This window comes from Lynx canadensis, chromosome B4, assembly GCF_007474595.2.
Source record: "Lynx canadensis isolate LIC74 chromosome B4, mLynCan4.pri.v2, whole genome shotgun sequence".
NCBI lineage: Eukaryota > Metazoa > Chordata > Mammalia > Carnivora > Felidae > Lynx > Lynx canadensis.
In genome coordinates, this window is record NC_044309.1 from 58,219,103 (window position 1) to 58,232,451 (window position 13,349).

At 36.7% G+C, this 13,349-nt stretch overlaps 1 protein-coding gene across 1 annotated transcript in view; it reads right to left on the reverse strand.

Moving 5' to 3' along the window:
- Positions 1–1,133: 1,133 nt before the first annotated feature.
- Positions 1,134–13,349, reverse strand: part of LMNTD1 (lamin tail domain containing 1) — a 287,151-nt gene continuing 274,935 nt past the window's right edge. The window contains exons 6-10 of the mRNA XM_032593935.1: positions 12,546–12,732; positions 11,881–12,000; positions 9,983–10,197; positions 9,241–9,412; positions 1,134–1,568 (exon numbers count right to left, since the gene is read on the reverse strand). Of these exons, the coding sequence (XP_032449826.1) occupies positions 1,479–1,568; positions 9,241–9,412; positions 9,983–10,197; positions 11,881–12,000; positions 12,546–12,732 (784 nt within the window). The 3' untranslated portion in view covers positions 1,134–1,478. The remainder of the gene's footprint in view (positions 1,569–9,240; positions 9,413–9,982; positions 10,198–11,880; positions 12,001–12,545; positions 12,733–13,349) is intronic.

A 13,349-nucleotide genomic window follows, 5' to 3' on the forward strand; every position in this document is an offset into this window, starting at 1 on the left:
AATGAGACACTCATGGGGCATCCAGGAGATTATAGGTAATTGGCCTCATGAATTGAGTTCAGAATAGAGGGCTGGGCTGAAGGTATAGATTTTTCCTACTCCATATCATTTCTGATATAGTTTTCAAAGTTCTTTCAAAAATAGGTCTACCTATATGAGCCACCTGCTTATAAACCATCAGTGTCTCCTCCTAGCTATCTGATACAGTCCAAACTCTTTCACATAATGGTGTGCAAAGACTTTTATAGTCCCCACCAAACTTTCCAGACTAACATCTCAACATATATTTCAGTTGGATGCAATTTCTCACTGTTCTCTAGACACATAGAATTTATTTTTATCTCCATATGCTTTTAAAATATGCTATTTCTTTTATTCAGAATGCTTTGCCCACTTTCTTTTAAACTTGAATAGCTTCTATACATCTTTCAATATCATAGTTCAAATACTATCTCCTTTGAGTTGCCTTTTCAATTGCTTTCATGTCACTTTATAAACGTTTCTAAAACAATGTTTTTTGAACAGAGATCCTGTCTCATTTATTGGTAATGAAGTAAATTTAGAGGGTCATGACAGGTACTTAAAAATGAAATAGAATACAGTAGGAAATACAAACAACTCAGAAAATTAAGTACTGCCTTTTGAAACTTTTGTGTCAGTTACACATGTACATGTGTATATGTATACTGAGTAATGATGTAAACCATATTTCTTACTGTGGTTTATGGTCATAAATATTTGTAAGTCACTACCTTACTATGTTTGTTGCTTTACTATTTGTTTTTCTTCCCAGAAAGAGAGTGCCTTATTTTTGTGTCTGTGGTGCTTAGCACTATGATTTATTATAGGCAATCAGCCATTTTTGAGTAAATTGTTTATGGTATGGGCTTTACCCAGATGTCAATATTCTCTCCCTCTTTCTTTTGTTCAGTGTCCCTTCAATTCTTCTATTAAGGTAAAGAAATAGTTTAATTTTGTTGATAACATGTCTTTAATACATATTCTTTGTAGAAGGAATGATGTATTCTAGGTTTGGAAGACACATTAGTAGCAACAGATAAGTTTTCTGAGCTTCCACAGTTCATAGCAGAAAAATTTCAGAATTTCAAGTTAGATTTGAGGTGAACAACAACACAATACAAGCACCACCACCAACACCAACACCCAAGTTCATGTATATTGCTTCAGGGAGAGGTGGAGGAGACAAGGACCACAGAAGGAACTACAGGGGGATTCTGCTTTATAAGTAATACTTATTTATTTTAAAACAGAAAATAGCTGATGCAGATATGACAACATATTAACATTTTCAGTTGAAGTAGGAAGAGGACTGTGTTGCAACTTTATATATTTTATAGTATTAAAAAATTTCAAAGAGGGGAAATTTTCTAGCTCTATCACTTACTTTTTTAGCTGTGAAATGGGAATATTAATGGGACTTATAATGAGATGAAAATTTATTATTTCAGTATCTGTCATCAGATTTCTCTTATGATAGGGTAGGATATCTTGACAGCCTTTTGAAAGAAGTTGTGGTGATCTCTGAAGGTATGGGAGGAACTGTGCTTCTAAAAGAGAAGATGAGAGTGATTATGGAAAGAGATTTGAAGTGAAGGGCTAATGGATGCCCCCACACCCCTTGTAGGACAGGTGAAAGGACTTTTAAGGAGATTCTCTTCACAATTTTTGGCTTTTTTTTCCTGGTAGGGGGCTTTGATGAACCCTCTCTCATAACTCCATAGTTATCAGGAATACTTTCCTCATACAAATGTGTGTGTGTGTTCTACTTTGTTGTGAACATTCAGTGGGAGAGAATGAGTTTCATATCTTATTTAATCATTTATAATCTGTTAATCCACTACGTTAACTGGACCTTCTGTGCATCTTGTGATTTCCATCCAGTTTCCATGCAGAACACTCCCCTATGTTTCTGCTAATTCCTATGGGAATAAATTCTCAGCAGACCAAATGATAAGTGGTAACTTTTGGCAAACATCCTGCTATTGCTTTAGAAACACTATTATCAAGAATAGAAACAAGCCAAAGATGGTCATGCTTACTGGAACTCTTCCATAATATACCAGAGAACCTAGTCAATTTAATAACATAAGAAAATAGTATAGGACTACTGCAGAAGATAGCAGAGTAGGAGTATCCTAAGTTCACCATGTCCCATGGATACACCTAGATAACACTCACATCAGTGCAAATAACCAAGAAAACCACCTGAAGACTGGCAGAACAGACTCTCCACAGCTCAATGTAAAGAAGAGGCCATATCAAAGAGGGTAGGAAGGATGTAGACATGGTTGGGAGCCAAATGGAACCATGGGATTGTCCCAGGGAGGGAGGGATACCACCAGCATAGAGACAGGGAGAGGACCAGACCCCATACCAGGCACCTCAGGCACAGGGAACCCACATGGGGAGCCAAACGTTTGGCTTTGAAAACCACAGGTGCCTAACAATCAGTGGAATTTTAAAAATCAGTGACTCAGCTCTGGGAGAGCTGGGAGGATGGAGTCTCTGCTCTTTTAGGGACAGCACAGCAAACAGCCCTGCTAAGACATAGTATAGAAGCAGCAGTTTGAAAAATGCCTGAAATATAGAAGAAGATTTTATTTACTAATCTCAGAGTATGTGCTAGAGACGCAGGGATCTTTGGGCGACTACTCCAAGAACAAAAGACCTGGTGGGTGCCATTTCCCTCACCTGTCCCCCAGCCTAGATATACAGACACCTGTGGGAACCAGTGCAGTGCCAACACACTCCACCTAGCTTACTAAAAGTATACCTCACTCCTGGGCTCTTCTATGGACCTTCTCCTGCACCCAGCCTCTGGAGGAGTTCTCCAAAGTGGCTAATGGTCCCCTACCACAGCAGAGGTAACCCTACTAATACTGCATGCCAGGTCCCTGTGAGCTTCTGCAGATCTGCCCCTTCAACCTGGTGAACCTTGGCAGTTTTCCCAGGTGGCTGTAAGGCCCCTCCCACAGCAGACCAGGATGGTCTTTGCAGGCACCACAGTCTACTCCCACATTTTCCTGTAGACTATCTCCTCTAATATACCCTTGGCTGGAGCCCATCCAAACTGGTGCCACAAGCCTGCAGTGTACAAAGAGCCCCAGCAGGGGCCAGGACCACTGCAAAGTAACTCCTGGGACAGGGGAAGATAATGATAGAAACCAGTCCAACTGAAGCCCACAGTAGTCTGGTAGTCTGGGGGCAAATATCAGGACTGACTACAGGTTCCGACTACCAGCAAAAGCTTCTCAGTGGGCAACACAAAAGAAAGCTTTGCAGTTCAGTGCTACTGAAGTGCTGGCATACAACTGGTCTGACTCAACTCAAGCCCAAGGGTGGCCCCAGACTGGCCCACTAACAATACAGAGACCAAACACTGACCACAAACAGCAGAGAGTCATTGCAAATAACTGGAATGAAGGCAAATGTGAGTCAGCCACAATAGTAGGGCACCCACAACCTAGCAGGCACTCCTGAAGTGCCAGGTTCTGGTAACAGGGAACACTGCACTGCAGGTCTTCAAAGGACATCTTCTTCATAAGGCCACTACTTTCAAGAGCAGGAGGCGTACCTGATCTTCTTAACATATAGAAACATACACAGAGAGTTAGACAAACTGAGGGGACAGAGGAATAGGTCCCAAATGAAAGAACAGGACAAAATCAGAGCATGGGAGCTAAATAAAACAGAGATAAGTAATATGCCTGCTAGATAATCAAAGTAATGGTCACAAAGATACTCACTGGACTGAAGAAAAGAGTAGAAAACATCAGTAAGACCCTCAACAAAGAAAGAGAAAACAAAAAAGAACCAATCAGAGATGAAAAACTCAATAACCAAAGTTAAAATTACACTAGATGGAATAAGCAATAGACTAGAGGAAGCTGAAGAATGAATCAGTGACCTAGGAAACAGAGTAATGGAAAGCAATCAAGCTGAACAGGAGAGAAAACTAATAATAAAAAATGAAAATAGACATAGGGAACTCAGTGACACCATCAAAAGTAATATTTGCATTATAGGGATCCAAAAAAAAGAGAATGAATGAAGAAAATTTGAAAAATAATAGCTGAAAACTTCTTGAATTTGGGGAAGAAAACAAATCCAGATCCAGGAGGAACAGAGAGCCCCCAATAAAATCAAACCAAGAAGGTCCACACCAAGACATATAGTAATTAAAATGACAAAAAGTAGTGAGACAGAGAGAATGTTAAAAGCCCAAAAAGAAAAGAAAACAGTTACATACAAGCCCTTAAGGCTAACAGTGGACTTTTCAGCAGAGACCTTGCAGGCTAGAAAGGAGTGGCATGATAGGTTCAAAGTGCTGAATGAAAAAAACCCACAGCCAAGAATATTCTATCCAGGAAGGCTATCATCTTAACATAACAGAAAAATACTTAAAGAGTTTCCCATACAAACAACAGTTAAAGGAATACATGACCACTAAACCAGGCCAACGAGAAATGTTAAAGGGAACGTTTGAGTGGAAAGGAAAGACCATAAGTAGGAGTAAGAAAAGTAGAAAGCACAAAAGCAGTAAATTTAAGTGTATCTATAAAAATCAGGTAAGATATTAACAAAATAAAAGGATGTAAAATATAATACCATATGCCTAAAATGTGGGAGAAGGAGGAGTAAAGAATGGGTTGAGACTTTAGTGACTGTCACCTTAATATAGACTGCTATATATGCATAAGATGGTATATATAAGCCTAATAGTGATAACAAATCAAAAATCATTCATAGATATGCAAAAAATAAGGAGAAAGGGATCCAAGCGTATCACTAAAAAAGCCAGCAGGGGCACCTGGGTGGCTCAGTCAGTTAAGTATCCGATTCTTGTTTTCAGCTCAGATCATGGTCTCATGGTTCATGGGTTCAAGCCCCACATCAGGCTCTGTGCTGAAAGTTTAGGATTCTCTCTCTCCTTCTCTCTCTGCCCCTCCACAACTCATGTGTGCTCTCTCTCTCTCTCAAAATAAATACATAAACTTGAAAAAAAGCCAGCAAACTGTGAAAGAAGAGAGCAAGAGAAGAAAGTAACAGAGAACTACAAAACAACCTTAAAACAAGTAACATAATGGCAATAAATACACATACCTATCACTAATTATTTTGAATGTAAATGGACTAAATGTTCCAGTCAAAAGACATAGGGTGATGGAATGGATAAAAAAGCAATACCCATCTATATGCTGCCTATAAGAGATTCATTTCAGACCTAAAGACACATGCAGATTAAAAGTGAAGAGATTGAGGGGCACGTGCGTGGCTCAGTTGGTTAAGCATCCAACTTTGGCTCAGGTCATGATCTCACAGTTCGTGGGTTTGAGCCCCACATCAGTCTTTGTGCTGGTGGTTCAGAGCTGGGAGCCTGCCTTTGATTCTGTGTCTCCCTCTCTCTCTGCCCCTCCCCTGCTTGTGCTCTATCTCTGTCTCTCAAAAATAAATAAACGTTAAAAAATGTTTTTTAAGTGAAGGGATTGAAAAGCATTTATCATGCAAATGGAGGTGAAAAGAAAGCTGGGGTAGCAATACATATCAGACAAAATAGCCTTTAAAACAAACACTACAACAGAAGACAAAGAAAGACACTATATAATCATAAAGGGAACAATTTAACAAGAAGACATAATAATCATAAATATTTATGCACCCAGCATGAGAGCAGCCAAACACATAAAGCAGCTAATAACATACGCATAAAGAAAGTAATTAATAGTAATATAATAATATTAGGGGACTTTAACATCTTACTTATCTGATAAAGGGTTAGTATCCAAAATATATAAAGAACTTATAAAACTCAACATCCCAAAACCAAATAATCCAGTTAAAAATTGGCAGAATAGACATGAATAGACATTTTTCCAAAAAAGACACACAGGTGGCTAGCAGACACATGAAAAGATGCTTAACATTACTCATCATCAGGGAAATACAAATCAAAACTCCAATAAGACTTCACCTCACACCTGTCAGAATGGCTAAAATTAACAACACAGGAAACAAAGCTGTGGTGAGGATGTGGAGAAAGGGGAATCCTCTTTCACTGTTGGTAGGAATGCAAACTGGTGCAGTCACTCTGAAGAACAGTATGGAGGTTCCTCACAAAGTTAAAAATAGAACTACCCTATGATCCAGCAAGTGTACTATTAAGTATTTACCCAAAGGAGACAAAAATATTGATTCGAAGGGACACATGCACCCCAATGTTTACAGCAGCTTTATAAACAATAGCTAAATTATGGAAAGAGCCCCAGTGTCCATCAACTGATGAATGGATAAAGAAGATGTGCCACACACACACACACACACACACACACACACAGGAATATTAGCCATAAAAATAATAAAATCTTGCCTTTTGAAACGTGGTGGATGGAGCTACAGTGTATTATGCTAAGTGAAAGACCGAGAAAGACAAATACCATATGATTTCATTCTTATGTGGAATTTAAGAAACAAAACAGATGAACATAGGGGAAAATAAAGAGATGCAAACTGGAAAACAGACTCAACTTTAGAGAACAAATGAGGGGAAATGGGTGGGGGAATGGGTTAAATGGGTGATGGTTATTAAGGAGGGCACTTGGAATGAGCACTGGGTTTTGTAAGTAAGTGATGAATCACTAAATTCTACACCCAAAACTAATCTTACACTGAATGTGAACTATCTGGAATTTAAATAAAAACTTGAAAAAAATAACTTATACAATTGAATACCAAAGAAACAAATAACCCAACTGAAAAATGGAGAGAGGACATGAATATACATTTCTCCAAAGAAGATATACAGATAGCCAACAGATACATGAAAAGATACTCAACATCACTAATTATCAGGGAAATGCAAATGAAAACCACAATGAAATATCACCTCACACTTGTCAGAATGGCTAAAATAAAAAAAGACAAGAAATAACAAGCATTGGTGAGGATGTGGAGAAAAAGGAACCCTTGTGCACTGTTGGAAGGAATGCAAATTGGTGCAGCCACTGTGAAAAATAGTATAGAATTTCCTCAAAAAATTGAAAATAGAATTACCATATGATCACCATAGTGAAAATACTACTGGATATTTACCCAAAGAGAACAAAAACACTAATTCAAAAAGATATGCGCCCTTATGTCTATTGTAGCATTATTTACAATAGCCAAGATTTAGAAGCAACCCAAGGGTCCATGTATAGGTGAATGAATAAAGAAGAAATGGTATATATATACAATGGAACATGACTCAGCCTTAAAAATGAATAAAATCTGACCATTTGGAGAAACAACATGGATGGATCTATAGGGTATAATGCTAAGTGAAATAACTCAGTCAGTGAAAGACAAATACCATATTATTTCACTCAGATGTGGAATTTAAGAAACAAAACATGTGAACAAGGAATAAAAGAGACAGAAAGATTCTTTTAAAAGAAGATTTAGATCTTTTTAGATCTTTTAGATCTAAATTCTTATAGATCTTTTAAAATATTCTTTTTTAAAAAATTATTAGAATGCCAGTGTAGTTAACATACAGTGTTAATTAATTTCAGTTCAATATATTACTCAGTGCTCATCAAGGTAAGAGTATTCTTAATCCCCTTCACCTATTTCACCCATCTCCCTGCCCACCTTTCCTTTGGTAACCATCTGTTTGTTTTCTATAGTTAAGAGTCTATGTTTTGGTTTGCCTGTTTTTTCTCCTTGTCCATTTGTTTTGTTCCTTTTTCTCCACATCTTCAAAACACTTGTTTCTTGAGTTTTTAAGTTTAGTCCTTCTGCCAAGTGTGAGGTGATATCTCATTGTGGTTTTGATTTGCATAACCCTGATGATGGATGATATGGAGTATCTTTTCACGTTGGCCATCTGTATGTATGTCTTCTTTGGAGTAACGTCTGTTCATGAACATACTCTTGAATATACAGAACAAACTGGTGGTCGCCAGAGAGGAGGTGGGTGGGGGGATGGATGAAATATGTGAAGGGGATTATGAGTACAGTAATCGTGATGGGCACTGAGTGATGCACAGAGATTTAAATAATAATATTGTACATTTGAAATACAATAAAATTTATGTTAATTATAGTTGAATAAAAAGATTAAAGAAAGAAAATTTGAAGCCAAATTTCTTTGAGAAACAAGTTGTCTAGAATGGGTAAAATAGTGTCTACTATCATTATTTGGAGAAAAACATAATTCGTGTTCTTCTTATGAATCTCAAATCTAAGTTGTAATGCACTAAAAGTGTGTGTCTGTGTGTATTATACATAAAAATTATATGTATAAATTATTGCTAAAGAGCTCTTTAAATTTCCAAATCTCTTACTTGATGGATGAAGAAAGTCAAGCACAAAGATGTAGGGTATTAATTTTATGAAATTTAATATATTCAGGAATTTACATAATTTTTATCATTCCACTTCTAAAGTACCATTTTGGGGGTACTACTTCCAATTATGTGTTAGTATACTCACACAGTGGTTTTCATACTATGGTATAGAATTCTATGATTCCAGAAAGGTACCTCAAAGATCACAGGGAAGGAGAGAAGAAGCCAGGGAAGATGGGAGGGAAGAAGGGTATAGTGGGCAGTGGGAATTGCTACCTTTTCTTCAATTTGGACAGGTTTCCTTGTAACATTTTATATATTGAGTCTGCCCAATATTTCATTTAAAAAAGCATCCCTCTACTAATTAAAAGTTTGCAAATCATTATAGCAAATCATTATTCAATAGATATTGAGAACAGTAGAAGACACTGTGCTAAAGCAAATGTAAGTGAATGATTTATGATACTTGCTTTAGGAGCCATCTACACTTGAAGAAATGAATAGTATTTATTTATTTATTTATTTATTTATTTATTTATGTTTAAGTTTGTTTATTTTGAGAGAGAAACAGAGAGAGTGAGTGGGGAATGGGCAGAGAGAGAGAGTGAGCGAGAGAGAATCCCAACCAGGCTCCATGCTGTCACTGTGGAGCCCTATGTAGGTCTCAAACCCACAAGCCATGAGATCATGACCTGATCTAAAACCTAGAGTCAGATGCTCAGCTGAGTGAGCCACCCAAATGCCCCAAATAGTTTTTAGTACTTAGTGAATTTTATCACTTAACCCCTTTCACCAGGTCTCCTTCCCTCCTTCTCTCTCCTCCTTCCTCCTCTCTCTTCCTCCTCCCACCCACATCTCTTAACTCTCCAGTGGAATAAGTACTTTGCCTTACCTGGGCTGGATCAGACCCAGATGACTGAGGCCTAGGCTGTCTATCTAAGCTGCTTCCAGCCATGCTAGTATTGTGAGGTTCAATCAGAGGACAGTAGGGATGTGCAGGGACATTGGGACTGTGGCACCAAGGACTGCTATTAGGAAAAAGGATTGGTGGGTTTTCTTTTTCTCTGTAAAAAAAAAATTAAGTCCAAAGTGAACCAAAAAGGGATCATCATAGTTCATTATCAATGAACCTCAATTAAAGTGAAAGCATGTTTCAAGACCACGTTTTTTAAGACCATGTGGGCAGTGCTTTTATCACATCAGAAGTATTTGCCCACACATGTGTAACAAATTCTCACGTTAAGCCACAAGGCAACTTTTGATCCAAGATGAAATTCCTAGATGATTCACTATTCCCTCCACCGAAGCACTGCTAAAGACATGGTGATAACTTCATCTCTTCACCTCTCCACAGCCTTGCCTCTAACAGCATTGCCACTAAGAAGTGAAATGGCCGGAGGGGTCTCGATATTGCCTAGCGGAAGTCACCAGCCTTTACTGTCCCATGACTATAACCCTGCTTTCTCTGTGTTTTTCACAAAACACAAATAGTATTATGGTTTTTATCATTCTATTTGAAATAGGATTTTTTTTGTCATTATTGATTTACCTATTCATCATGTCTCTACTTGTCACTCAGTCATTCCTACTTGTTCAGTTAAAAAAATTTTTTTAAAAATCCAAACAACTTTTACCTTTTAAGAAAAACTCTAACTTGTTCCATCTGATTTTTTGAGGTATCCTTATTAGACTTGTCTTGTTTTTCTTTAGTTGTAGATATAGCTGTTGGCCAATGAAATATGTGTCTTCGAGACGTTGGACTTACTATTGAGCATCTGTCAAATTCAATGTCAGTCTCTAATTTCTCCCACACTTGTTTCCAGTGAATAGGAGTGTACCAGGCGACAGCCTAACAAAAATGATTCATTAATGTCAACTACCGATGGAGTTGGATAGATTTTTTTAAATGTCATAGGCTTATTGCAGTAAAATTTCAAAGTCAAACAATTTGATGCCACTCACTTACTATGGGTGAATTAATAAAACACACAGTGAGGATGTAATAAGACATCCTGGCCTTAGTTTCCAATTCTAAAACTTACAAACTGCATAACCTCAGACAGATTAGTTGCTTATTATCTTGGACTGTGTCCTCATATGTGAAATGGGGAGGATGGTGGTAGGGAATTGTTATATGAGGGTGTTGTGAGGTTCAGTTAAGCTACTAAATTTCATTAACTATAAAGAACTGTGCAAAAAGCAGTTGTAAGTAGTTGTGTAGTTCAAATCAGAGTAAAAGGAGCAGTGTAAGTACAAAGACTAATTTCATTTCAGGGAAGGACAATTTACTCAAATAGGCATTCCAGGAGCTCAGAGATCTGGTCTCTCGTTCAACACTCAGTGTCTGGGAACAGTGTGCACACAAAGTAGAAACCCCAAATGTGTTTGCAGAACAAATAAATGGGTGGATAAATGTGATGAAAAATCTGAAACAGAAATGCCTTAATCATAATCTGCCAATGATTTTTTACAAGGCTGAGTAAATAACTTAGATTATATCACCTATTTTTCCCATCAATGAGAATCATTAGAAGTATTACAAAATTCAGTTTTAGCCCGCTGAAAGATCTAAAGGTAAGTGAGTAAATGCTTCAAAATTACAGCTAATGAGTGGTCTCCCTATCTAACAACTGCTGTTATTACAGAAAGACATTAAATGGCTCTTAATAAATTAGCAAGTCTACTCAAAAGAGAGAGTACAATCTAAGAATGAGGTATAATGTAGCAAGAAAGACAATCAAAGGGATAGATTCCAATTAACATATTATCTGGATTAGTAGTTATATGACATAGTAAGTTAGACTGGGGGTAAGAAAAAAAAGATTTTTTAAGAAAAATTAAAATAATGTTTTTGCAAAAAGATTAACTTTTTTGTTGTAAACAAAGATAGCTTTCAACTTTATTAGTGTGTTTTTGGGCATATACTAACGCTACTATTATGCTAAGGAAAAGGTAGAGTGAAAATATAAAATTGTCAAATACTGGGAATAAGTTACCTAAAATTATTACTAATACACTTAATTTATGGTGAAGTTGATTTAAATTATAGTTGTTACAAATTAGACTATAGATTCTTTCATTAGAATATTAATATCTTAAGAGCAGATATCATATCCTACTCTATGTTATATTCTCAGCACTTATTACAGCCATTGGAATGGACAATAATCTCAACAAATAACTGAGAAATGAATAAGTGAATATAAAAGGTCTCTATGTAGTACTTTCCTTTCTTATTCCACTCTTTGGCCTAAATATCATAAATAAAATCCATCCCTGATTCTAAAATTTGAAGTAACTTCTTATAAATATGGGCTATGAAAATTATTTTTGCCAACTTGTAAGTAGCTCTTTGGCATTTTGGCCCTGGGAAGAGGATGCTGTTGATTTGCCTGACATGTTATTGCAGTTGGTGATGGTTCTATCCGAGCTCTTAAGGATGGAAAATAATTGAGTCAGCTAAGAGGAGAAGGGGAACCTAAGGAGAGCTATGCATTCTTTTAAAAGCTATTGTTGACAATCAGACACTGACTTCACCATTAGGTTTGCACAGAATTGTTGTACAATCTGGGCTTGTTTTAAACATTTTTTGTTCTCTCCAAAGAAAATCTGATGGTGGCTGATGCTTTGCTTCAGATGCAGCTGCCCATACCTATAAGAAAAATGGTTTGTTAATGACAAATGCCATTGCAGCTTCACATAGTTTTGTATATGTCAGGGGGTCATTGAAATGTGTCATTTTGAACAATGAGGTTTTAAAATATGACTGCATAATATATAATATCAGCTGTGTAAACCAAGCTACTGTACATGACTTAAAGGAAAGCACAAAAAAGAAAGGAAACATTCCAGCATCAACTAATTACCTGTTCTCTAAGCAAACAATCTCTTTGCTTTTAAGGATTATGTTTGCTTAGTTTTGGGAACCTAAGTATTTCATTTTAATAGTGAAATCATAAAAACAAAAGGTATTGTACACCAAATTGAGGAAAGCAATGGAAATTGAATTACGGGTGTTGATTTACATCCAGGGATGGACAAAGTGGCACAAATAACCAACAACAACGAGAAACCACATTTTACGTAGAGATAAAATGATGAAGAAACAACTGATGCTGAGCCAGTCTGGCTGGGTAGATGAGTTTTTCCTGTACAATTCTAGTTCAGAGCATCACAGCATTTATATCTGGCACTCACTGTTACTGTGTGATTGGCCTGCATTATGATATTTGGAAGGAAGCGGTACAAAGAGACTGTTTGTCCATTCACATTTTGCTGGAGAATATATCCTCCAATCTCCAGTTCTTTGTCAAGGGAAGAGTTAATGAGCTTCACGAATAAACCCTTGACATTTACTTCAGCTATTTTAATGTCTCCAAGAGCACTGAAAAAATAAAACACAAAGATTATAAGGCGACTTTAGAGAAACGTGTCTTTAGCTCATTTTAAGGACTGAATAATATGCTTTGAAAGTACAACTTTCAAATAGCTGTATAGTCTATTGGACACAGTCTATGTAGAAATAGTGTATTTTATAACCTAAGACAAATGGCTTGATCTCTTGGTTCTGCTTGTTTATCTATGCAACAAAATTCTTTCACATAAAGTAATTAAAGAAAAGTTAGAAAGCACTTTAGGTGTCAAGGTATAAATGCCATAGGAAGATGTGTTTATCGTTATTTACATTCCTTCTGTTCATCATAAAAGCACTGAGACATGAAACTACCATCTAAATGAAGAGGAAAGTTAAACCATTCAGATTATTTCGGATAAAGTTACTGTGAAGATGAATAGCAACTACATGCTTAAAAAGAATGATTGAAACTTAAAATATTATACAAATATAAAATGGTAATTTTTCCCTGCAACATGTTGAAAGCCTAGTGTGTACCAGGGACCAGGCTAAACATTTGTATGTTAGCATTTCTTAGAGTGTGGGTCACATGAAATCCCATTTGTGGGTTATAGCCATCATTTTAAAAGTGAAATGCCAGTAATAAT